Source organism: Nycticebus coucang, chromosome 3 (genome assembly GCF_027406575.1).
Source record: "Nycticebus coucang isolate mNycCou1 chromosome 3, mNycCou1.pri, whole genome shotgun sequence".
Classification (NCBI taxonomy): Eukaryota; Metazoa; Chordata; class Mammalia; order Primates; family Lorisidae; genus Nycticebus; species Nycticebus coucang.
This window is the reverse complement of record NC_069782.1, coordinates 53,452,070-53,479,027: the sequence shown is the minus strand read 5'-3', so window position 1 is coordinate 53,479,027 and position 26,958 is coordinate 53,452,070. Positions and strand designations below refer to the sequence as shown.

The window sequence follows — 26,958 nt, the reverse complement described above, 5'->3', positions numbered from 1 at the left end:
AGTATTTCTCCATGGGCGGGGCAACTTCAGTAAATGAAGTCCTTATAATTCTATGCATATGCTTCATGTATGCCCAGCCTTATTTCCTGCTGAGCATCATTTAGGAGTCTGTGAAATTGGCTGGGTAGTCACAAAGTTCACTTCAGAATACTGACTGGAGAAATGAGATTCTGGAACTCTCCTGTAACTCTCCATTGCCTGCTCCCCATCTGGTGTGATTCAGCATGCAAGGCCAGCAGGTCCTGCTCCTCCCCTGGATTTTCCCCTCGTGTAGTTGGTGTGGCGTGCTCCACCTGGACTCTGGCATTCCCAGTTGTTTTGAGGATTTGATCTCGTCATGTCTCTTTGTTACTCAGCTGAATTTAACCATCATCTGTATCTTGCCTTGGAGAATTTTCTTGGTAATAATTCTGTTTCCCATTTGGTCTTCTTTAAAATTTCTGCTATTTATTTCCAAATTTGTGGCCATATCTTATTATTTTTCTGAGACCGCAGTTAAATTTCAGAGGGAAATTTATAGGACAACATGCAGACATTATAATGAAAACAGGAAAAGTCTCAAATGAACAGTCTAAGCTCCTATTTTAAGAACCTAAGAAAGAAGAGTAAAACAAAACCAGAGCAAGTGGAAGAAAGGAAATAATATAGATAAGGGAAGTAGTCCATGAAATTGATTAAAAAGATAGAGAAAATGAATGAAACAAAATGCTGGCTCTTTAAAAAGAGTGATGAAATTGACAAATCTGTCAAGACAGATTAAGGAAAAAAAACACAGAAGATACATTATCGATAGTAGGATTGCTGTGGGATATCACTAGAGACAATTCAGGTGAAATGCCACTTTACATTTAGGAAATAGAGAAGATGGGGCAAACATCCTGTATAGGTGTAACTTCCAGCATCCTGTGACATTTCACAAACATAGATTCCCACCCTCTCCCTACCATACTTATTTCCCAGGATCATAGTAAATTCTTTTTTTTTTTTTTTTTTTATGAATCCATACAATTTTATTTTATTTATTTTTTTAACAATAAAGGTCATTTTTTTTTATTGTTAAATCATAGCTGTGTACATTAGTGCAATCGCCTGTACCCATTCTAAGATGCACCATATATGTGGCCCCACCTATTACCTTCCTTCCACCAAAACCTCCTCCCTCCCTTCCCCTTCCTTGGCCCTTTCCCCATAGTCTTGTGCTATAGTTGGGTTATAGTCTTTATGTGAAAGCTATAATTTAGCTTCATAGTAGGGCTGAGTACATTGGATACTTTTTCTTCCATTCCTGAGATACTTCGCTAAGAAGAATATGTTCTAGCTCCATCCATGTAAACATGAAAGAGGTAAAGTCTCCATCTTTCTTTAAGGCTGCATAGTATTCCATGGTATACATGTACCATAATTTGCTAGTCCATTCGTGGGACAATGGGCACTTGGGCTTCTTCCATGACTTAGCAATTATGAATTGGGCTGCAATAAACATTCTGGTACAGATATCTTCGTTATATTGTGACTTTTGGTCTTCTGGGTATAAACCTAGTAAAGGAATTATAGGTTCAAATGGCAGGTCTATTTTTAGGTCTCTAAGTATTCTCCAAACATCCTTCCAGAAGGAACGTATTAGTGTGCATTCCCACCAGCAGTGTAGAAGTGTGCCCTTTCCTCCACACCCATGCCAACATTTCTGGTTTTGGGATTTTGTTATGTGGGCTACTCTTACTGGGGTTAGGTGATATCTCAGAGTAGTTTTGATTTGCATTTCTCTGATGATTAAGGATGATGAGCTTTTTTTCATGTGTTTGTAGATTGTGCATTGGTCTTCTTTAGAGAAGTTTCTCTTTAAGTCCCTTGCCCACCCTGAAATGGGGTCACGTGTTCTTTTCTTGCTAATAAATTTGGGTTCACTGTGGATTCTGGTTATTAGACCTTTATCGAAGGTATAACCTGCAAATATTTTCTCCCATTCTGAGGGCTGTCTGCTTGCTTTACTCACTATGTTCTTGGCTGTGCAGAAGCTTTTCAGTTTGATCAGGTCCCAGTAGTGTATTTTTGATACTGCTTCAATTGCCTGGGGAGTCCTCCTCATAAAATATTCACCCAGGCCGATTCCTTCAAGAGTTTTCCCTGCACTTTCTTCAAGTATTTTTATAGTTTCATGTCTTAAGTTTAAATCTTTTACCTGTGAGAGTCTATCTTAGTTAATGGAGAAAGGTGTGGGTCCAGTTTCAATCTTCTACAGGTTGCCTGCCAGTTTACCCAGCACCATTTTTTTTTTGGCGGGGGCTAGGTTTGAACCCGCCACCTCCGGCATATGGGACTGGCGCCCTACACCTTGAGCCACAGGCGCCGCCCCCAGCACCATTTGTTAAATAGGGAATCTTTTCCCCACTGAATGTTTTTAATTTTAATTTCTCTGTCATAAATGAAGCTCAGTTTAGCTGGGTACAGGATCCTGGGTTGAAAGGTATTTTGTTTTAGGAGATTAAAAGTCAATGACCATCCTCTTCTAGCTTGGAAGGTTTCAGCAGAGAGATCTGCAGTTATTCTAATATTCTTCCCCTTGTAGGTAATGGTTTTCTTTCATCTGGCTGCTTTCTCCTTCATATTAACTTTAGTGAAATTGAGTATGATGTGTCTGGGGGATGTCTTATTCGGGTTGAGTCGTGCTGGAGTTCTGAAACTGTCTGCTATCTGAATTTCAGAATCTCTTGGCATGTCTGGAAAGTTCTCCTTCATAATCTCATGGAGAAGAGACTCTGTGCCTTGTGAAGCCACTTCGTCACTTTCGGGGATCCTTAGAAGACAAATTTTGGTTTTCTTCAAATTATCCGAGAGCTCTCTGAGAAAGTGGTCTGTTTTTGCTCTCCATTTCTCTTCTTGTTTGAGGGTTTGGGAGCGTTCGAAAGCTTTGTCTTCAATGTCAGAAATCCTTTCTTCTGCTTGCTCCATTCTGTTACTGAGGAATTCTACTGTGTTTCTCAGATCTTTGAGGGATGCAACTTCTTATCTCAATGTGTCGAAATCTTTGGTCATTTGGTCTTTGAATCCGTTGAATTCTTGGGATAACTTTTGGAATTCTAATTCGATCTTATTTGCTATCCAGATCCTGAATTCCATTTCTGACATCTCAGCTATTTGTTTGTGCATGGGGTCTTGTGCTGTTTCTGCCCCATTGATCCTTGGGGAAGTTGATCTACTCTGATTATTCATATTGCCAGAGTTTTTCTGTTGATTTCGCCTCATGATTGTTTTTCACCGTTGCCTCTGGCTGTCCTCAGAGTTGGGGAGGTGTCTCTCCAAGATTGACCCCAGTGGGATCACTCTATTGTTGCTGGATCTTTGTAGGGAGTATAGTTACTCTGGGGCTGCTCTAGCTAGCGAGGTCTGGTTGTTGAAGCAGCTCTGGTTTGTGACAGACCTGGATCCAGCAACAGGGCTGGGGGTGGTGCTCACGGTTCTGGGAGTGCCAGGCGCCCATTGAGTTTGGCACAGAGAGCCCAAGGCTCCAGCCATCTCTGGTCAGGAGAAGAGCTCTGCGCAGAGGCAGGGAGGTCTCCAAAGGGCATGCAGAGTCCCTGTCCAGATGAGTGGGCTAGTGTGGAAGCTGGGAGGACACAGGAGGGAGGACGCAGGGTTGCATGGCTCCCACAGTTCCTGGTCAGGGAATGTGGAGGCCTGGTGGGTGCGGGTCAGCGGTCGGGGGTCGCTGCACAGCTCTTATGGAGGTCTGGGAGGCACCAAGCCCAGGAGTTTGAGGTTGCTATGAGCTGTGACGTCACGGCACTCTACCCAGGGCAACAGCCCAGGGCTCCAGTGTGCCAAAACCATCTCACTCTGCTCCTAAGTATTAAGGCTGTAAGGCAGCTGAGTCCCCGCCTTTAGGCTGCTCAGTCTTTAGGTTATTTTGACCCACCCAATCCTTGCTCTGAGACCCTGAGGGCGGAGCTTGCCGGGGCAGTTCTTTCATAATGGCTTCCTGCACCCAGCACTGTGGCTCAGTCTCCGGTCCCAGACAATGCCCAAAGTTCTCCACACTCCTGCTCAACCTCTCCCCTAGGCAGTTCAACTGAGTGCCAAGTTCAAGAACACCAAAACGTTTCATGGCTAAGGCCTTCCCAGTTTGCAGTCTCACTGCTGTTTGTACTTACGGTTGCCGGCGTGATTAGGTCGATGGAACACACGCAACCACTTGCCAGTTTTCCACTGTTTTTGTCCTCCTCTTGGGGTCTAGAAGTCCCTTGCTGGCTCCCTGTATTCTCAAAGGGATGATTATAGGCAGATCCCACCGGCCAGAGATGCCTGGAGTCTTGTCTCCCCAGACTCGCTGTTCCCAGTTGCAGGGAAGCTGTTACCCGGCCGCCATCTTTAATCTCTCCCTGTAAATTCTTTTTTTAATCCCCAGTGCCTTGCATAACATAGCACAATGCCTGGCGTGTGTATCTTTCTAAATGCTTCCATGAATGGCTAATGGTTAACCAGCCATGTAGATATGTTACCATTTTTTTTTTTTTTTAGCATACATTTTATCAGGAAGAAAAATCAAGTCTTTTAAATCCCCAGGGGAGTGGGTACATTTTGATTCTGCTGTTTGGCTCAGACTCTGTTGTCTTAATGCATAGTATTTTAGTGAAATCACAAATTATAGAGGCGAAACTGTGAGCATGTGAACTCATCTGTGACTATACATAGGGTTATTTATTGATTAGAACTGCCTTAGCTCAGTTGGGAATTTCTCTTGAAATCTTTAACTTGCTGTGTTCAGAGGTACTGTTGAGATAAGTGAAAGGAAAATGATGTGTGAGGCTCTGCGCCTACAGCTCAGTGGGTAGGGTGCCAGTCACATGCACCAGGGCTGGCGGGTTTGAGCTCAGCCTGGGCCTGCTGAACAACAACAAAAAATAGCTGGGCATTGTGATGGGCGCCTGTAGTCTCAGCTACTTGGGAGGTTGAGGGAAGAGAATCTCTAAGCCCAAGAGTTTGAGGTTGCTGTGAGCTGTGATGCCATTGTGAGACTCTGTATCAAAAAAAAAAAAAAATGATGTGTGAACACTACATACAGTGAATTTTATTCTGAGTATTTGATAGTATTAGTATTTACTTAAATCTCAAGGCCTGAAAAGGATTCTTGAATATGAAAATGTTTCCTGAATTATGACAACTCATGAATCAGAACTAAGCCTGTGGCCATTTTCTTTAGTCTGGTTATTCTTTCTTTCTTCTTTTATTTTTTTTGAGACAGTGTCTCAAGCTGTTGCCTTGGGTAGAGTGTTGTGGTATCACAGCTCACATCAACCTCCAACTCTTGGGCTCAAGTGATTCTCTTGCCTTAGTTTTTCTATTTAGCAGGGATTCTCTCCTTTGCTCAGGCTGGTCTCCAACTCGTGAGCTCAAATAATCCACCCGCCTTGGCCTTCCAGAGTGCTAGGATTACAGGTATGAGCCACGACGCCTGGCCCTGGTTATTTTAAGAGAAGACAGATAGGTGCCTTGTTCCCTCCTTTAATGTCTTAACTTGTTTGTTTAAAGTGTATAGTTACATAGTGTATAGTTAGGTCTTGTTTTTTAATCTTTTCTAATGATCTCTGCCTTTTAATTGGTGTGTTTAGGCCATTTACATTTAATGTGATATTAATATGATTTGGTCTAAATCTACCATGCTACTATTTGTTTTCTATTTGTCCCATCTGTTTCTTTTCCTCTTTTTCCTTTATGCCTTCTTTTGGATTAATTTCATATTTTTTGATTATTTCATTTAATTTCCTTTGGCTTATTAGCTACATACATATCTTTGTTGTGTTAATTTAATGATTGCTGTGGAGATTATACTATTCATCTATAACTTCTCACTTTCTGCCTTTCAGTGATAATATACTGCTTTATGTACACTGTAAGAATAAGTATACTCTTTATTTTTCCCTTCCCAGCCATTGTGTAATGGTTGTCATATATTTTACGTCTTCCTATGTTTTAAACTCTGTAAAACATTCTCATATTTTCCATTAAACAGTTGATTACCTTTTAAATGGATTTTTTTTTTTCAGAATCTCACTCTGTTTCCCCTGAGTAGAGTACCCTGGCATCATATTTCACAGCAACATCAAACTCTTGGACTCAAGCGATCCTCTGGCCTCAGCCTCCCCCACCACAATGCCTGGCTAATTTTTCTATTTTTAGTAGAGATGGGATCTTACTCTTGCTCAGGCTGGTCTTAAACTCCTGAGGTCAAGCATTTCATCTACTGCAGCCTCCCAGAGTGCTAGGATTACAGGTGTGAGCCATTGTGCCTGGCCTCTAAAGAATCTTTATATATTTTTTTTATTAAATTTTTTTTTTTTTAATTTTTAGTTTTTTTAGAGACAGGGTCTTACTCTGTCACCCTGGCTGGAGTGCAGTGATGTGGCCATAGCTCACCGTACCCTTGAATCCTGGGCTCAAGCAGTTTTCCTCCCTCAGCCTCTTGAGTAGCTGGGACCACAGGCATGTTATCATGCTGGCTTATTTTTTATTTTTAATTTTTGTAGAGACAGGACTTACTTTGTTGCCTAGGTTAGTCTAAAACTCTTGATCTCAAGCAGTCTTCCCACATTGGCTTCCCACAGTGCTGGTGCTACAGGCGTGAGCCACTGCACCTGGTCTGTGTTTCTTCACATAGATAAACATGTACCTAATATTTCCAGTGCTGTTCATTCCTTCACCTGAATCCAGATTTCTGGCTGGTATCCTTTCCTTCTTCTTAGAAGATATTCTTTTACTTTTTCCTTTTTTTTTTTTTTTTTGAGAAAGTCTTACTTTTTCACCCTCGGTAGAGTGCTGTGGCATCACAGCTCACAATCTGAAACTCCTGGGCTTAAGCGATTCTCTTACCTTAGCCTCCCAAGTAGCTGGGACTACAGGTGCCTGCCACAATGCCCAGCTATTTTTTTGTTATAGATGTCATTGTTGTTTGGCAGGTCTGGGCTGGATTTGAACCCGCCAGCTCAGGTGTACGTGGCTTGTCCTCTTACCACTGAGCTACAGGCACTGAGTCTCTTACATTTTTTATTGTGTTCGCTGATGATAAATTCTTTTAGCTTTTGCTTATCTAAAAAGGTTTATTTTCACTTCTGTTTTTTGAAAGATACCTTCACTAGGTAAAGAATTATATGTGCTAGATTTTTATCTTAAAAACGTGAAGATGTTGCTTCAGCATCTCCAGCGAGCGTTGTTCCTCACAAGAAGTCTGCTGTTATCCAAAGCCTTTTCTCTTCAGCTGCTTATAAGAGTCTTTTGTCACTGGTTTTATAACCAATTCTATTATACTTTACCTTAATATAGTTTTCTTCATATTTCTTGTGCTTGAGATTTATTGAGCTTTTTGAATCTGTAAGTTGTTTTCATAAAATTTGGGAAATTTTGGCCCATTATTTCTTCGAGAAGTTTTATGTTCCTTTTCTAGCTCTCCTCTCCTCTGGACTCGTATGACATATACATCTGACTGCTTAAAGTCCCACAGCTCATGGGGGTTGAATTTATTTTTTAATCTTTTTTTCTCTCTATTTCATTTTGAATAGTGTCTATAGTTTCTCGTATGTCTTCAGTGTCACCATTCTTTTCTTCTGCAGTATTTGTTAATATCATATGGTGCAATATTTAATCTAGGTTTTGACTTGGGTAATTTTTATATTTTGTTTGCTCTGCTTAACATGCTTCTCTCTCTCTAGCTTCTTGAGCATGTGGAGAACAGATTAATAATGAGTTTGTTTCTCATAAGTCTTCATTTCATCAGATGGTAAGTCGGGGATCCAGGGCTCACCTTCCTTGTTTACTGTTCCGGGAGTGTCATTAGGCTACGAGGCTTTTGTTGTCTATTGTCCAGTGTCCCAAATTGCTGTTCCATGTTTTTTCAGATTTTCGGTTAAGTTAAATCTGATTCCTGTTACTCTATCTCAGAGGTTCTCAACTTGTGGGTCACGCCCCCTTTGTAACAGTGAAAATATATCACGTCGTTAGGAAGGTTGAGAACCACTGCTCTATCTTGATTGGAATCGAAAGTTCTACTTTTAATTTGTTTTATTTGATTAACTACTCCATTCAAATAGCCCACACACAAAAACCTACATTTACACATGATTCAATGATTTTGAGCTTCATGAGGATAAAAGTTGCACATGTTTTTGCTTAGGATTGTATCTTGAGCATATAATAGATTCTAAATACATTTTGTTGATTAAATGATTCTGTGCAGGTATATGCAGTTATACTGGTATATGAATATACATACATGAATAATGTTTCAGTTAGGTTAAGGCTAGCTGCTTATAGGCAACTCCAAAATTTTAGTGGCTTAGTCTAATAGGAATTTCTATTCATTTATACTGCAAAGCAGATGTTCACAGTTTAATAGGAAGTTCTTCTCTGTGAAATAATTTGGGGCTCTGTGTTTCTTCTGTTTTAGGCCCTTATGGTCTCTAAGGGTTTTATTGTTATTTGTGTTTAACCAGTGAGATGAAAGAAAGCTTAGAGAAAGCACGGCTGCTTCTGAGAAGCCTTGGCTTAGAAGTGGTACACACATTACTTTTGCTCACATTCCAACCGTGTGGATCTGTTCCATGCTGACACCCAGATGTGTGGGGGGCTAGGTGTAGTCAGCAACATTTGTGCAGTGTTGGGGGGAGCACACATGTGGCCGCTGGTTTTCAGGTGTAGGGATGCCAGAGGTTATGATGTAGTCCTGTAGCTGTGGGGCCTTCCACAGATTGTTGCTGAAGAGTTAGGTTTGGTGGAATTCTTAGGTGGAAGTTGGGTTTTGGTACCGTCTCATCCAAATGTAGGTTACTGCACTCCACCTCAGATCCACTGAAACAAAATTATTGTGTTGATGTTTGGGAATATACATTTTCAACAGAGTGCCTTGTCAAATCTTTACATTCCCCAAAGGTTGAAATCTACTGGTGTATGATTTTCAACTTTTATCTTTCTTAAAAAGAGAATGAAATAACTTAGACAATAAAACCCAGTGGGACAGTTTGCAGCCACAGAAAGTCCCTCAGAAACCCCTCTGCCAAGTCCATATTCAGCACTGGCTCTAACTGTAGCCAGAGATGTTTGCAAACATTTCCTGTGCTGGTTTATTAAGAAATATTTCTTGAACTCTCGCTCTTCGCAGATGATATGATTGTGTATCTGGAAAACACTAGGGACTCTACTACAAAACTCCTAGAAGTGATCAAGGAATACAGCAGCGTCTCAGGTTACAAAATCAACATTCATAAATCGGTAGCCTTTATATACACCAACAACAGTCAAATTGAAAAAGTAGTTAAGGACTCTATCCCATTCACAGTAGTGCCAAAGAAGATGAAATATTTGGGAATTTACCTAACAAAAGACGTGAAAGATCTCTATAAAGAGAACTATGAAACTCTAAGAAAAGAAATAGCTGAAAATGTTAACAAATGGAAAAACATACCATGCTCATGGCTAGGAAGAATCAACATTATCAAAATGTCCATACTACCCAAAGCAATATATAATTTCAACGCACTCCCTATTAAAGCTCCACTGTCATATTTTAAAGATCTTGAAAAAACATTACTTCGTTTTATATGGAATCAGAAAAAACCTCGAATAGCCAAGACATTACTCAGAAATAAAAACAAAACAGGAGGAATCACACTACCAGACCTCAGACTTTACTACAAATCGATAGTGATCAAAACAGCATGCTATTGGCACAAAAACAGAGAAGTAGATATCTGGAACAGAATAGAGAACCAAGACATGAATCCAGCTACTTACTGCTATTTGATTTTTGACAAGCCAATTAAAAACATTCAGTGGGGAAAAGATTCCCTATTTAACAAATGGTGCTGGGTGAACTGGCTGGCAACCTGCAGAAGACTGAAATTGGACCCACACCTTTCACCATTAACTAAGATAGACTCTCATTGGATTAAAGATTTAAACTTAAGACATGAAACTATAAAAATACTAGAGGAGAATGCAGGGAAAACCCTTGAAGAAATTGGTCTGGGTGAGTATTTCATGAGGAGAACCCCCCGGGCAATTGAAGCAGCTTCAAAAATACACTACTGGGACTTGATCAAACTAAAAAGCTTCTGCACAGCTAAGAACACAGTAAGCAGAGCAAGCAGACAGCCCTCAGAATGGGAGAAGATATTTGCAGGATATATCTCTGACAAAGGTTTAATAACCAGAATCCACAGAGAACTCAAACGCATCAGCAAGAAAAAAACAAGGGATCCCATCGCAGGCTGGGCAAGGGATTTGAAGAGAAACTTCTCTGAAGAAGACAGGCGCACGGCCTTCAGACATATGAAAAAATGCTCATCATCTTTAATCATCAGAGAAATGCAAATCAAAACTACTTTGAGATATCATCTAACTCCAGTGAGACTAGCCTATATCATAAAATCTCAAGACCAGAGATGTTGGCGTGGATGCGGAGAAAAGGGAACACTTCTGCACTGCTGGTGGGAATGCAAATTAATACATTCCTTTTGGAAAGCTATATGGAGAACACTCAGAGATCTAAAAATAGATCTGCCATTCAATCCTGTAATGCCTCTGCTGGGCATATACCCAGAAGACCAAAAATCACAACATAACAAAGATATTTGTACCAGAATGTTTATTGCAGCCCAATTCATAATAGCTAAGTCATGGAAAAAGCCCAAGTGCCCATCGATCCACGAATGGATTAATAAATTGTGGTATATGTATACCATGGAATACTATGCAGCCTTAAAGAAAGATGGAGACTTTACCTCTTTCATGTTTACATGGATGGAGCTGGAACATATTCTTCTTAGTAAAGTATCCCAAGAATGGAAGAAAAAATACCCAATGTACACAGCCCTACTATGAAACTAATTTGGGACTCTCACATGAAAGCTATAACCCAGTTACAACTTAACAATAGGGGGAAGTTGGAAAGGGGGGGGTGGGTAGAGGGAGGGGAATCGGAGGGATCACACATCAAATACCCCTGTGGTGCATATTACAGGGGTATTTGCGAAACTTGGTAAATGTAGAATGTAAATGTTTTGGCACAGTAACTGAGATAACGCCAGAAAGGCTATGTTAACCACTGTGATAAAAATGTGTCAAATGGCTTATGAAGTGAGTGTATGATGCCCCATAATCATATCATTGTATACAGTTATGATTTAATAAAAAAAAAAAAGAAAAAAAAAAAAGAAATATTTCTTGAATACCCAGTGCACTCGCAGCATTGTACTAGGTTGCAAAGGCGGCAGAACTAAATTAGATGTGAACCTGCTCTTATGGAGTTTACTAGCTGGGGAGAAAAGTCATACATCCAAGTTGTAAATAGTAACATTTCATTCATTCTGGTTATACATTTTTTCTCTTAATATCTCTGAAATCTTTATGAGGTTTAAACTTGCAGTCAGTGAGGCAACTAGCTGAGGCAGCTGTCTGCCTACTTGTATGTGAACCTGTTCATAGCTGTCCCTGTTATTAATTTAATTGAATCGTGTTTGTTGGGTGCTGTATTTGATATTAATGACTGGGTGAAGTTTCTTCAAAAAGGCCTTAATACTATATGACACAAAGCAAAAAGAAAGGAACATAAAAGCCCAGTAACATGTAAAAATCTGTGTCTCCATGAGTTCGAAAGAGTTCTGCCTGAAAGTTTAAAAGGAAAATTCTAAGTGGGGGCAGGGAAAGGCATTATATTATATTCATTAACAGCACTTTTTCATTTTCTTTTGTAAAAGGTATATCTTATAATTATGGTAAAGTCTCCTGTAGAGAGTAGAATAATAGACATTGGGGATGGGGTGGGTGGGAGGGGAGTGTGGGATGAGATATTACCCTGTGAGTACTCTGTACACGATTTGGATGATGGTTACACATATAGCCCAACCTTCATGGCTACACAATATATCAAGTAACAGAATTGCAGTTGTACCCCTAAATGTATAAAAAGAATCAAAAAAAGAAGTCATAAATGTGATGACATATACTTGATCAGAGTCCTGATATTCTGTATTCTGAATACAGTCTGTCACTTGGTATCTGTGGGGGTTGGTTTAACCACCCTCTACCCCTACCATGGACACTAAACCCCATGGATGCTCAAGTCCCTTGTATGGACTGTTACAGTATTTGCATATAATCTGTACAGATTCTGCTATAAATTTCATATCATCTCTGGATTACTTATAGTACCTAATACAATGGAAATGCTATGCAAATAGTTATACTGTTTTTTAAAATTCGTATTACTTTTTACTGTTCCCCCCTTCCCCAGCCCCCTCACATTTCAGTTGACTGCGCAGATGCAGAATTGCAACTGTGCAGAGCTGACTGTAGGCCTCAAATCTGTTTTCATCAGGATGCCACTCTGAATCCTTACCTTTTGCCCAAAAATATGACAGTGATTATTGTTTTCTCTCTCCGTTTTTGTTTTTAAACATAGGCAAACTGTCCAAGTTATCATTTTGAAAGAAGTCTTATTTTACTTTTATTTTTGAGAGACAGGTTCTTGCTCTGTTGCCCAGGCTGGAGTACAGTTGCCTGTCATGGTTCACAAAGTAACCTCAAATTTCTGGGCTCAGGTGATCTTTCTGCCTGAGCCTTCCAAGTAGTTGGGACTACAGGTGCCTGTCACTGTGCCCCACTGAGTTTTCTATTTTTAGTAGAGAGAGGGTCTTGCTCTTGCCCACATTGGTCTCAAATTCCTGGGCCCAAGCATTCCACCTGCCTTGGCCTCCCAAAGTGCTAGGATTACAGGTATGAAGCACTGTGCCTGGCTCCATAAAGTTTTATTTTTAATTGACACATAATAATTGTACGTATTTATGGGATACAGTGTGGTGTTTTGATGTATGTATATATTGTGTAATGATCAAATCAGGGTAATTAGCATATCCATCATCTCAAACATTACCACTTTGTGGTGAGGACATTTAAAATCATTTCTTTTAGCCATTTTGCAATATATAATACATACTATTAACTATTTACTCTTTTGTGCAGTTGAACACCAGAACTTAGTTCCCCTAACTGTAACTTTATTCTGGTTGACCAGCCTCCCATGTCCTGTCTTCTCCCGCTCTCCTCCTTTTTCCTTCCCTGGCCTGTGATAATCACTACTCTACTCTTTACTTCTGTGTGAGCAGCTTTTTAAGACTCCATATATGAGTGAGGTCGTGGGTCTTTTCTCCTTCTTGGCTTATTTCACTTAACATAATGTCCTTCAGGCTTTTCTATGCTGCTGCAAATGACAAGATTTCATTCTTGTTTATGGATGAATAGAATTCTATTGTATATCATACATACCACATTTCAAAAAGTTCACTCATTCTTTGATGGACACTTCAGTTTATTACGCATCTTGAGTATTGTGAATGGTGCCACAGTAAACTTGGGAGTGAGATAACTCTTTGATATGCTGATTTTATTTCCTTATTCCCAGTTAGTGGGGTTGTTGAAGTATCATTCTTTTTTAAAAATTTTTTGAGGCCCCTCCATCCTGTTGTCTGTAGGGAGTGTACTGATTTACATTCCTGCCAGCCTGTATAAGAGTTTACTTTTCTCCACATCTTCCCAACATTTGTTATTTATTATTTTTTGTCTTTCTGATAATAGCTATTCTAACTGGGTTGAGTTAGAAAACCTTGGTTGAAAACTTTGCTATGGTTTTCATTTGTGTTTCCCTTGATGATTAGTGATACTGAGCTTTTTTTCATATACCTTTTGGCCATTTATGTATCTCCTTTTGAGAAGTGTTTATTCAGGTCTTTGCCTTTTTTTTTTTTGCTATTGAGTTGTTAATTTTCTCAAATACTATGGATATTAATCACTTGTCAGATACATAGTTGCAAATATTTTCTCCCTTTTTCACTCTGTTTATTTCTTTTGCCATGCAAAAGCTTTTTAGTTTGATACAATCCCCTTGATGTAGTTTTGCTTTGGTTGCCTGTGCTTTTTGAGTTCTTATCCCTAAAATCTTTTCCCAAACCAATGTCATGAGACATTCCCCTATGTTTTCTTCTAGTTGTTTCATAGATTTGAGTCTTACATTTAAGTCTTTAGTCTATTTTGAATTGATTTTGCACATGGTGAGGAATAAAGGGGTCTGTTCATTCTTTTGCATGCGGATTTTCAGTTTTTTCAGCACCATTTATTAAAGAGACTTTCCCCAGTGTGTGTTCTTGGCACCTTTGTTGAAAATCATTTGGTTGGACATGTATGGATTTATTTCTGGGTCTCTCTTCTGTTCCATTGTTCTGTGTACCCATGTTGTTTTGATTACTATAGCTTTGTAGTATATTTGAAAGTCAGGTGGTGTGGTCTCCACCTTTGTTCTTTTTGCTTAAGATTGCTTTGGCTATTTGGGGTCTTTTGTGCTTCCATACAATTTTAGAATTGTTTATTTTCTGTGAAGAGAATCGTTGGCATTTTGATAGGCACGTTGCATTGTATCTGTAGAGGTTTTTGATAGTGTGGAAATTTTAACAATATCAATTCTTCCAATTGATATTGAACACAGGAAATCTTCCAGTTTCTTTCATTAATGATTTATAGCTTTTATTGTAGAGATCTTTTACCTCTTTAGTTAAATTTAATCCTACATTTTTAGTTTTTTTAAAGCTATTGTAAATGGGATTATTTTCTTGATATTATTTTACATAGCTTTCTGTTAGTGTATAGAAACACGACTATTTGTATGTTGATTTTGTATTCTGCAACTTTACTTAGTTTGTTCTAATAGTTTTTGGGTGGAATCTGTAGGGTTTTCTATATTTAAGAGCATGTCATCTATAATCAGGGACAGTTTGACTTCCTCCTTTCTGATTTGGATGAACTTTATTTCTTTTTCTTGCCAGGACTTCTAGAACTATGTTGAATAGAAGTGAAAGTGGCTTTCTTTTGTCTTTCCAGATCTTAGAGGAAAACCTTTCAACTTTTCCTTGGTCAGTATTAAGTTGGCTTTGGGTTTATGCTGTGTGATCTTTATTGTGTTGAGGTATGTTCCTTTATACCTAATTGGTTGAGAGTTTTTGTCATGCAGGGATGTTGAGTTTTATCAAATGCTGTTTTTCTGCATCTGTTGAAATGATTGTATGGTTTTTGTCTTTGACTCCATCAAGGTGATGTATCACATTTATTAATTTGCATATGTTGAACTATCTTGCATCTTTTTGATGAATTCTACTTAGTAATGGTGAGCTTTTCAGTGTGCTGCTAACATTTGGTTTGCTTGTATTTTGTTGAAGATTTTTGCAGGTGTGTTCATCAGGGATATTGGCTTGCATCTTTTTGTTGTGGTGGTGTCCTTGAGTGTCCATGTCTGGTCTTGGTGTCAGGGTAATGCTTGCCTCAAATAATGAGTCCAGAAGAATTCTGTTGCCTTCAATTTTTTGGAATAGAGAAGAATTGGTATTAGTTTTTCTTCAAATGGTGGAATTTAGCAGTGAAGCCATGAGGTCCTGGGTTTTCCTTTGATGAAAGACTGTTCTTTCTTTTTTTTTTTTTGATGGAAGACTTTTTATGGCTGATCCAATGTTGTTACCCATTGTTGGTCTGTTCAGATTTTCTGTTTCTTCATGATTTGCTCTTGTTAGAATGCACATGTCCAGGAAGATACCCATGTGAGGTTTTCCCCATTTGAGGTTGGCCTGTAGTTGTTCATAATAGTCTCTCATGATCCTTTGTATTTTTGTAGTATTAGTTGTAATGTCTCCTTGTTCATCTCTGATTTTATTTCATTCATCTTGTCTTTTTTCGTTGGGTTTGCTAAGGGTTTGTTGATTTTGTTTATCTTTTTAGAGAACTAACTCCTCATGTTGATGTTTGTATTTTTTTAAGTATTTACTTTATTTCTGCTGTTATCTCAGTATTTTTTCTTTTACTAATTTTGAGTTTAGGTTATTCTTATTTTTCTACTTACTTGAGTTGGAATGTTTTGTTTATTTGATGTCGTTCTACTTTTTGTTGTAGGTGTTGCTTGTTATACACTTTACTCCTAGAATGGCTTTTGCTGCATCCCACATGTTTTGGTGTAGTGTGTTTCCATTTTCATTTGTTTCAAGAAATTCTAAAATTTACTTTAAAATTTCTTCTTTGGTCCATTGGTTGTTCAGGAGCGGGTTGTTTAATTTGCATGTATTTGTGTAGTTTCTAAAGTTTTTCCTGTTACTGATTTCTAGTTTTACTCCATTGTAGTCAGATATTTGATGTGATTTCAGTTTTTATATATTTGTTGAGACTTGTTTTGTGGCCTAACATATGGTCTGGCCTTGAGAATGTGTCATGTGCTGTTGAGAAAAATGTGGATTCTGCACATGGTACATTTGATCCATAGTGTAGTTTAACTCCAAAATATCTTTGTTTGTTTTCTGCCTGGATGATCTGTCTATTGCTGAAAGTGAGATGTTGAAGTTTTTTACTATTACTATATTGCAGTCTGTCTTGCTTTTTAGGTTTATTAAGATTTGCTTTATATATTTAGGTGCTCCTTTGTTGGGTACATATATACTGTTACACTTGTTATATCCTTTTGCTATGTTGACTCCCTTTATCATTATATAATGGCCTTGTCTCTCTACGGTTCTTGACTTTAAATCTTTTATCCAATACAAGTGTAGCTGCTTCTGCTTTTTTTCGGTTGATATTTCAAGGGATGTGTTTGTCCATCCCTTCACTTTCAGTCTGTGCTGGTCCTTACAGGGAAGTGAATTTCTTGTAGGCAGCATGTAGTTGGATCTTGTTTTCTTCATTCAGTCACTCTGAGACTTTAATCCATTTCATTCAAAATAATTATTAATATGTAAGCAGTTACTCTTGCCATTTTGTTATTTTTTTCTAGTTGTTTTGCAGACCTTTGCTTCTTTTGCAGTTAAGTGATTTTTTCCTAATAGTATGTTTTTCTGATAATATGCCTTGCTTTTTATTTTTAATGTACCTATTATAGGTTTTTGCTTTGTGGTTACCACAAGTTTTACAAAAAACATCTTCTAGTTAAACAACTTGTTTTAAACTAAGGACAACTTAACTTGATCACAAAGGAAAAAATGAAACCAAAAAGCCCTATACACTTTACTCCATTATATTTCCATATTTTAAATTTTTGATGCCACAATTTATATAGTTTGTCTTTTTATATTACCTCTCTCAGCAATTTATTATAATTATTATTTTTAGTAGTTTTGTCTTTTAGACTTCATACTAAAGATAGAAGTAGTTTATACACCGTAATTACCATATTCCTGAGAAATGAGGAAAGCTTACCAGATCTACAGGATATTATCAAAAGGGCAAATATTATTGGCATTCAAGAGGAAACAGAAAAAGTCAAAGGGATAGAAGGATTATCCAAAGAAAAAGTAACAGAACAGTTTCCAAACCCAGAGAAAAATATAAATATCCACATAGATGAAGGCCAAAAGATTACCAATCAGATTCAACCATGACTATCTTAAGACACAATCAAACTTTCAGAAGTCAAAGACAAAGAGGAAAAAGCAGTAGCGGAAAAGAAGCAAATGACCTAGAAGGAAATTCCAATACGAGTGGCAGTAGACTGGCAGTATTCTGAATTTACTTTTGCTAGTGATTTTTATACTTTCAGATGTTTTCTTGTTACATGTTAGTATGCTTTTCTTTCAGATTGAAGAACTCACTTTAACATTTTTGGTAAGATAGCTCTGATGGTGGTGAATTCCCTTAGTTTTGGTTTATCTAGGAAAATATTTCTCTTCCCTTAATTTCTGAAGGCTGGCTTTGGTAGGTGTGCAGTGTTCTTGGCTATAGTCTTTTTCCCTCCATTTTTTCCTGGCCTGCAAGGTTTCTGCCAGTCTACTGCCAGTCTACTGCCATGTACACATTTGGTAGTAAAACTCAGAAATCAAAAAAAGCAAGCAGGTGGGAGGGTGCATCACACCTAAGGGGTACAGTACCTTATCTGGGTGAGGGGCACACTTATAACTTTGACTCAGACTGTACAAAAGCAGCTTATGTAATCAAAACATTTAAAAAGGAGATACTGTATGGTCCACAAAACCACAAAATATTTACTGAAAAGAAAAGAATGAAGATTTTTTTTTCTCTCCTGCTTCTTTTTATTTTTATTTTATTTAAAATTTTTTTTTAAATTTATTGTTGGGGATTCATTGCGAGTACAAGAAACCAGGTTACACTGATTGCATTTGTTAGGTAAAGTCCCTCTTACTATTGTGTCTTGCCCTCAAAAGATGTGGCACACACCAAGACCCCACCCCCCTCCTCCCTTCCCTCTCTCTGTTCTCCCTTCCCCCAACCTTAAGTATTTTTTTCTAGTCTTTGCACTTTGCCTTATGTGTGTCCTTCAGTGGGCACATGTAGGCATCTTAGTAGACTGCCTGTTGTAAGATTTTGTGGTTACTGCATCATTTAAGCACTAGAAGACACTTTTAGACAACATTTGCTTTGAACCTCATGAGGGATTCAAGGTTGGCATGGTGGAATTCAGGATTGGTGTGGTGGAATTCAAGGTTGGCGTGGTGGAATTCAAGGTTGGCGTGGTGCCTTAGCCAGAACATACCTGAGAAAGACTGAGGAAGGGGATGCTCTGGCTATGTGAGAAGGCAGGCCAAAGACCTGAGTCTGGGAGCCTCGTCCATTGGCCAGTACAGGTAGGGTTTTCAGCAGTTTCCTGCACAGGGCAGACTGGGCAGCAAGACTGGGCCCCCTTAGAATCTTCTGTGGAGTGGAGGTTGTTACACCACCCTAGAGGCCCAGATGTGTGCAGTTTCCTCTGCAGTTAGGGCAGTTCTACAATTGCAGCAGGTGGAGAGAAGGCCCTCAGGATCTGCTTTGGGATAGAGGCCGGCAGACCTATCAGGGAGGCTCAGATGGATGGGTTGTTTCTGGGTTGCAAAATGTGGGTGAGTCTCCCTCTGGGTCCTTTTGTGAGCAGTAATAAGCTGGGACCATGGCTGAGGGGGGCTGGAGCTAAGTTTTAGGGTAACTTTTGTTGCACTGCCAAGGTCATTGCCATCAGGCTGGAGAGCCTTCCTGCTGAGGTGCTAGTATGCGTGGTCCCTCCTGTGTCTCTTTTCTTTCCTTCGGTATTCTGGAAGGTTTGATTCTTGTTTTAGTAGGTACTTTTCATCAAAGATATTTATATACCTTATCTCTTCTTTAGTCACTGCTTTTGTTCCCTACCACAAATGATACTGAAATTATCTAGTAACTTTTTCTTTTTTTGTATCATTTAATTTTAGTTATGAGTATTATCTTAATGCTAATCTTTATGGTCTTAAATATGTTTAAGTTTTTATACAAATTTATTTGTAAGCTTCAAATTGTAACCCTTTTTTCCCTTCTAATACTTAAGAAATTAGTGAACTTAGTTTCTTCTTTCTCTTATTTCTTCGATTTTTGTTTACTTTCATGTATTATTTTTATATTTCTTGAGATGCTGTTTATATACTGTTTGTCAGTTTTATCTCTGCTTATTAAAAGATACACACTATTATTTCGAGCAGTTTTGGGTTCAAAGCACAATTGAGAGAAAGTACAGAGTTCCCATGTGTCTCCTGTCCCCCCACTGTCATACCCTCCAGAGTGGCCCATTACCTCCTGGAGTCTGTAGTTTGCATTGGGTCTTGGTGCTGGACATTCTGTGGGTTTTGACAGCTGTACAGTGACATGGCTCTACCCTTACAGCATCATACAAACAGTTTGTCCTGAAAGTCCTCAGTGTTCTTCCTGTTTGCCCCTTGCTCTCTGTAAACCCTGACAGTCACGCAGATCTTTATCATCCCCATAGTTTTGTCTTTTCCAGATTGTCACAGAGTTGGAATCATACAGTGTGTACCATCTAAGCCTGGCTTCTTGGATTAGCAGCATGCACTTATGGCTCCTCTGTGTCTCCACGGCTTGACAGCTCGTTTTCTTTTAGCACTGAATGATTTCCATTGTCTGGATGGACAACAGGTTATGCAGGACATCTGGTTGCTTCTAACTTTTGGCAATTATAAATAAGCCACTATGAACCTATGTGCAGGTGTTTGTGTGGGCATGAGTTTTCAGCTCACTTGAGTAAATTCCAAGGAGTATGACTGCTGATCATATGGTAAGAACTTTGTAGGAAACTGCCAAACTGTCTCCAGAGTGGTGCAGCATTTCACATTCCCATCAGCAGTGAATGAGGGCTCCTGGTGCTCCCCATCCTCACCAGCCTCAGGGGGTTATCGGGGTTCTGGATTTTGGCCATTTTAATGGGTGTGTAGTGGTGTCTCGGTGGTGATTTGTGAGATGTGATGTTGAGTGCCTTTCACACACTTGTCATTTGTGTGTTCTCTTTGGCGAAGTGTCTGTCCTGGTTGTTTGCTCATTTCTTTCTTTCTTTTTTTTTTTGTAGAGACAGAGTCTCACTTTATGGCCCTCGGTAGAGTGCCATGGCCTCACATAGCTCACAGCAACCTCCAACTCCTGGGCCTAGGGGATTCTCTTGCCTCAGCCTCCCGAGAAGCTGGGACTACAGGCGCCCGCCACAACGCTCAGCTATTTTTTGGTTGCAGTTTGGCCGGGGCCGGGTTTGAACCCGCCACCCTTGGTATATGGGGCCGGCGCCTTACCGATTGAGCCACAGGCGCCGCCCTTGCTCATTTCTTTAATCAGGTGGTTCTTATTGTTGAGTTTGAAGAGTTCTTTATTTTGGAGAAGCCATTTATCAGCTGTGTCATTGGCACGTGTGTCCCCTGACTTTGCGACCTGTCTTCTCTCTCCTGATGTCCCCAGTCTTTTAGTTGCAGCCCTACTATAATTAGATTTATTTTCTTCTCACCTCCATTCTTTTTTAATTTTTTTTTATTGTTGGGGATTCATTGAGTATACAAGAAACCAGGTTACACTGATTGCATTTGTTAGGCAAAGTCTCTCTTGCAATCTTGTCTTGACCCCCAAAGGTGTGGCACACACCAAGGCCCCACCCCTCGCCCTCCTTTCCTCTCTCTGCTCTTCCTTTCCCCCACTCCTCCCTCCTTCTTTCTCTCTCTGCTTTCCCCTTCCTCCACCGTGACCTTAATTGTCATTAATTGTCCTCATATCAAAATTGAGTACATAGGATTCGTGCTTCTCCATTCTTGTGATGCTTTACTAAGAATAATATGTTCCACTTCCATCCAGGTTAATACAAAGGATGTAAAGTCTCCATTTTTTTTTTAATGGCTGAATAGTATTCCATGTTGTATGTATACCACAGCTTGTTAATCTGTTCCTGGGTTGGTGGGCATTTAGGCTGTTTCCACATTTTGGCGATTGTAAATTGAGCTGCAATAGTCTAGTGCAAGTGTCCTTATGATAAAAGGGTTTTTTTCCTTCTGGGTAGATGCCCAGTAATGGGATTGCAGGATCAAATGGGAGGTCTAGCTTGAGTTCTTTGAGGGTTCTCCATACTTCCTTCCAAAAAGGTTGTATCAGTTTGGAGTCCCACCAGCAGTGTAAAGGTGTTCCCTTCTCTCCACATCCACGCCAGCATCTGCAGTTTTGAGATTTTGTGATGTGGGCCATTCTCACTGGGGTTAGATGGTATCTCAGGGTGGTTTTGATTTGCATTTCTCTAATAGATAGGGATGATGAACATTTTTTATATGTTTGTTAGCCATTCATCTGTCTTCTTTAAAGAAAGTTCTGTTCATGTCTCTTGCCCATTGATATATGGGATTGTTGGCTTTTTTCATGTGGATTAATTTGAGTTCTCTGTAGATCCTAGTTATCAAGGTTTTGTTTGATTCAAAATATGCAAATATCTTTTCCCATTGTGTACGTTGTCTGCTTTGGTTGTCGTCTCCTTAGCTGTACAGAAGCTTTTCAGGTTAATTAAGTCCCATTTGTTTATTTTGTTGTTGGAATTGCCATGGCAGTCTTCTTCATGAAGTCTTTCCCCAGGCCAATATCTTCCAGTGTTCTTCCTATGCTTTCTTTGAGGATTTTTATTGTTTCATGCCTTACATTTAAGTCCTTTATCCATCTTGAATCAATTTTTGTGAGTGGAGAAAGGTGTGGGTCCAGTTTCAGTCTTTTACATGTGGATATCCAGTTCTCCCAACACCATGTATTGAATAGGGAGTCTTTCCCCCAGGGTATGTTCTTGTTTGATTTATGGAAGATTAGGTGGTTTTACTCACCTCCATTCTTAATGTTAAGGCTTCTCCAGTTTTCCTTGATTGTCTGAAACCTACTGTCCGCTCTCTCACTTAGGGAGGCTCTTGGGAGAGACTAAACTCCTTCCAGTTTATAACTCTCCGTGACATACATGCGAATAACACATGGGCTGGTTATAAAATGCTCAAGTCACATTTTTCTCCTTCGTTATCTTAAAAATGTTACTTTACTGTATCTAACATAAAATGTTGCTGTCCATTTTTAATTCTGACCAGATTTTCTTTCCCTTGCTCTGTTTGAACTTTTTACTGTGAGGACTTCACGTTTGTTTTTGGTACCTATGCTTAATGAATTGGATTTTCCTGGGCTGTCAGGAGGAAGTTCTTGTGAAGGACAGGATAAGCCAGGATGGGTGGCTTTCCCCTCTGGCATTACTGGAGCATCTGTGTAGCCCTCTGTCTCCTGGAGGCATTTAGGAAGGTTTCTGCTTGCAGCACAGCATCTGTTAGAGCTTCACAGCCTGGCGTTGCATCGTGAGATGCATGTTTTCTCTTTATGGGGCTTTCTGTGGAGCCCTGACACCCTCTTCCTTTTACTCAGAGGTCTTCTCTCTCGCTGTCTCCATTGTTCTGTCCTGCAGTTTTGCTTCAGACTTCAGGAGTTTTTCCTGGGGCGAGACGGGTCCTTCTGCAGAGGCACCTTTGCTGGATGCTTGAGGATTTGGAGCCTCGTGGAAGTGTTTGCTGCCTACAGGACGGGCTATACAGGTTCTTACATTCACCCTACAGCTTGGGTCTGTGAAAATCTTTCCCTTTTTCTCTATTTATTCTCAGATTTGTTTTCCAGTTTTATCCAAGGATAGCACCCTCTGCTTGTGGATTATTTGTTAGTGACGTGGGGTTTGATGCGTTCCGGGTGCCCCTGTGGTCCCCTCTCACCCCTGTGGGTCCCTTCGGCCCAGAACTGAGCTTGTGCTGTGGGCAATTCAGCCACATTCTCTTCTATTCTGAGATTTGTAGGAATTGTCTTTACCAATTTTGTTGAAGATGTAGTCGTTGAGGTCTTTGATATCCTAGTTAGTGTATTTGAGTTTTCAGGATTGTCTTTGGCAGAATTAAAAAGCTATGCTCCTACCACGATTACAGCACAACTAACTCATTATGTTATTAATGTGGTTTTGTTGTTGGCTTATTTTATCTCTGTTTGAAAGATTAATTTAATTTAAGGCTACTTTAATATATAAAAATCTGTTTATTACCTGCTGAGGAATCATATATAAATGTAGGATGTGATTTTTGTCACTAGTATTGTTCTTAAATGCAAATTTGCACCGTTTAACTCTGGCTGCAGTGTTAAGTGGGTAGAGCCTAATGGAAGTTTTAGATTTATTGCAGTATGGTACATGATGTTATCTATAAGTAATAATTTTTAAAGTAAATATGAAAAACCTACTGAACTTCTATTGAATTTAATAAGCATAATTGAAGAAATTCTGTGTTTGACTGCAAAAAAAAAGGTTCAGAGGAAAGTTAAGGGAAAAAAGAATGAAGTCATTTATTGTCAGTTTTATATGTAATATATTCACATTCAGTCTTCAGTGTTTTATGAAAGAAATGCGAACATTTAATCTTGGTTGGGTTATTTATAGGTTTAGACTTGCCTGACTGTCTCCCACATAAGTGCTCAGTAGACGTTTGCAGAGTAAACATTATAGGAAGAGACGGTGTTAATATTTTGTGATTTTATTAGTAAACGTGATATAGTTTGCTGTGTCCAACCTCAAATGCTGGAGATCCAAAATAAAATTATCAATTTCTCATAGGAACTGAAGTTAAAAGATGAAGAATGTGAGAGGCTTTCAAAGGTGCGAGATGAACTTGGACAGGAACTGGAAGAGCTCACAGCTGGTCTGTTTGAGGTCGGTCTGCTTACGTCTTGGCCAACAGCAGCATCTTCATTCTTACATGTTGAGAGAATTGTTTTTGAGGGAATCTTGAAAAAGATATGCTTAGTTTTGTGCGTATTTATATAAGTCCTCTAAGCAAAAGATAAATCCAAATGTTTAAGCAATGTAGCCTGCAACTTAAAGTGCGAAAAGAAAGAAAAACACTGTGGGCTACCAGTATCAGATTGTTTAAAAATAAGTGTGTAGAAAATTTTGCCAATGATTTTAATTTTACCAAATAATTTACTGGCTGCTTGAGAGTAATTTATAGGAGTCTGTTAACTGGGAGGGCAAGCCCTTGTGGGCAGTCATCTGATGTGGGGTGTTGTGCGCGTGTTGGACAGCACGCCTCCTTGTTGGGTGGTGCGCCTCCTTATTTCCCGCCTGCCACCAGCATTCAAGTTTCCACCCGACTAGAGCAGGGTTTCTCAACAGGGAGGCCATCGACATTGAAGGACATTTAGTTTCCTTGGTGTTTTAGTGAGAGTTCTCCAAAGAAATGGAACCAATAGAGGGGTTGTGTGTGTGTGCTGAGAGAGAGAGGGAGGGAGGGCGGGGTGGGCACTTACTGTTGTCGGAATTGAGTCATGTCATTGTGGAGTCAGTCCCAGGAGCTGCAGGGGGTCAGTGGGCAGATCCCAGGGCTGCAGGGGGGTCAGTGGGTGGATCCCAGGAGCTACAGGGGGTCAGTGGGCGGATCCCTGGAGTTACATGGGGGTCAGTGGGTGGATTCCAGGAGCTACAGGGCCGGGGTTGGGGGGTCAGTGGGCAGATCCCAGGAGCTGCAGGGGGTCAGCAGGTGGGATCTTGGGAGCTACAGGGGGTTCAGCAGGTGAGATCCCAGGAGCTACAGGGGGTCAGCAGGTGGGATCCCTGGAGCTGCAGGGGGGATCAGCAGGCAGGATCCCAGGAGCTTCAGGGGGGGTCAGCAGCTGGGAGGGCCCGTGGTGCAGTTCCAGTCTGACCTAAGGCCTGGGAACTAAGAGAGCTGATGTTTCAGTTTGAATCTAAGGCAGAAAGAATTCTGTTACTTGGGGGAGGGTCAGCCTTTTCAGGTCTTGAAGTACACATTAGGGAGGGCAATCTGCTTTACTCCGTTTACTGATTTAAATGTTAATCTCATCCAGAAACACCCAATATGATGTTTGACCAAATGTTTAGGCACCCTGTGATTCCATCAGGTTGGCACATAAAAGTAGCCGTCATGCAAGGCTTTGCCCCCAAAGTGCTAGTAATACCCCCTAATCATTTTGACAATTTACAAATATTTCAGGGGCAGGTGAAAGATAGCCTTTTCATTGTTAAGAATCATTGTTTTAAGTATCTTCTTTGGATTAAGATTTTGAGTCTTCAGAAGTTCCTTAATAAAAGCTAATGCCATTATCACTTGGCAATATATATTTTTTCCCAAAGATTCGTTCTTAAAATTTTTATTATAATAAGTTATAAAGGAAGTTTTTCAACTCCTTTTTTCATTTTTATTTATGCAACATCTATTCTAGTTTTAGAGGTGTGCTTTTTTTTTTTTTTTTTTGTAGAGACAGAGTCTCACTGTACTGCCCTCAGGTAGAGTGCCATGACGTCACACGGCTCACAGCCACCTCTAACTCTTGAGCTTACGCGATTCTCTTGCCTCAGCCTCCTGAGCAGCTGGGACTACAGGTGCCTGCCACAACACCTGGCTATTTTTTTGTTGCAGTTTGGCCGGGGCTGGGTTTGAACCCGCCACCCTCGCCATGTGAGGCCGGTGCCCTACTCACTGAGCCACAGGCGCCGCCCTGAGGTGTGCATATTTTTTACATAATTGCAATTTTAACAGTTTTGTATTTTTTTTCAAATGACACTTCCCGTGTTGCTACAAAGTCACTAATGGTAGTCATATCACCTGCATGTTCCACTATTTTTATCATCACAAGTAACATTGCAAAGAACATCTTTAGACATCTGGGGCTTTCCATGATGTCTCTGCACCATACCCTTTGCTCTCTTTCCTGGATCATTTTCTTCATGAACTTTTTAAAACTTTATTTCTTTTGTTAGCTGGTCATCAAATATGAGAGGAAAATAAATTTAAGGATGGAAAGAGTGGGAAGTTAAAGATCTAGAATAAGAGCTATGTGACTTGTTACATTTTTATATGTAAAAGAATATACAGAAACATGAGGTTTTTTTTTCCAGTATTGTCTAGCTAGAAGAAAATGTTGTAATGATATGGACATTAGGTAAGAAAAACATACATTAAGCTGCTTATGTTAATTTTGATTTTCTGTCTGCTTCCATTTAATTTTAGCCCAGCTTAGTTTCAGCATATGTATGTATGTCTATTAGATGAAGGAGAATAAACAGAAAGAAATGCTCCCCTTTCTGTAGCAAGGCAAGAAGAGCCAGAAATGTAGTTTGTGAAATTTAAAAATACAACTTTTTGGTCTCTGACCTATCCCTAACCCAATAGACATGACACAGTGAATGCTTTCAGTGAAAGAAAGTACCTTGATTCTTCAAAGACAATCAGTAATGAAGAAAGTTGTATTCAAACAAATCATTTATGAATTGTGGGAAAAGTGATACAAGGTTTTTTGTGGTCTTAGTTATGCCTTTATGATCTGTTTACCATTGCTGTACGGAAAGATATTTTTCTTACCTTCATTGTGTGTATATGGATGCATAATTTTTGAGAATTAAAGATTGTTCGGGAATAAACTCAGTTTGCACACTTGGTAAACACACATTGTAAATTCAAATTAGTAGTTTATTACTATGTATGATGAATAATCTTGAATGTAGTTATATTTTGTATGCAACAAAGTTGAGTTTTAAAAGCATTGAATACTTACGAAAACTCTAAAGTTATGTATTTTTATCCTTCAATTTTGAGATAATATAAAACAAAG

The 26,958-nt window shown here is 39.5% G+C and overlaps 1 protein-coding gene across 2 annotated transcripts in view; it reads left to right on the top strand.

Moving 5' to 3' along the window:
• Window positions 1-26,958, top strand: part of RAB3IP (RAB3A interacting protein) — a 70,270-nt gene that overhangs the window by 19,046 nt on the left and 24,266 nt on the right. For both annotated transcript variants that reach the window (XM_053584919.1, XM_053584918.1), the window contains exon 4: window positions 23,945-24,040. In XM_053584919.1, the coding sequence (XP_053440894.1) occupies window positions 23,945-24,040 (96 nt within the window). The remainder of the gene's footprint in view (window positions 1-23,944; window positions 24,041-26,958) is intronic.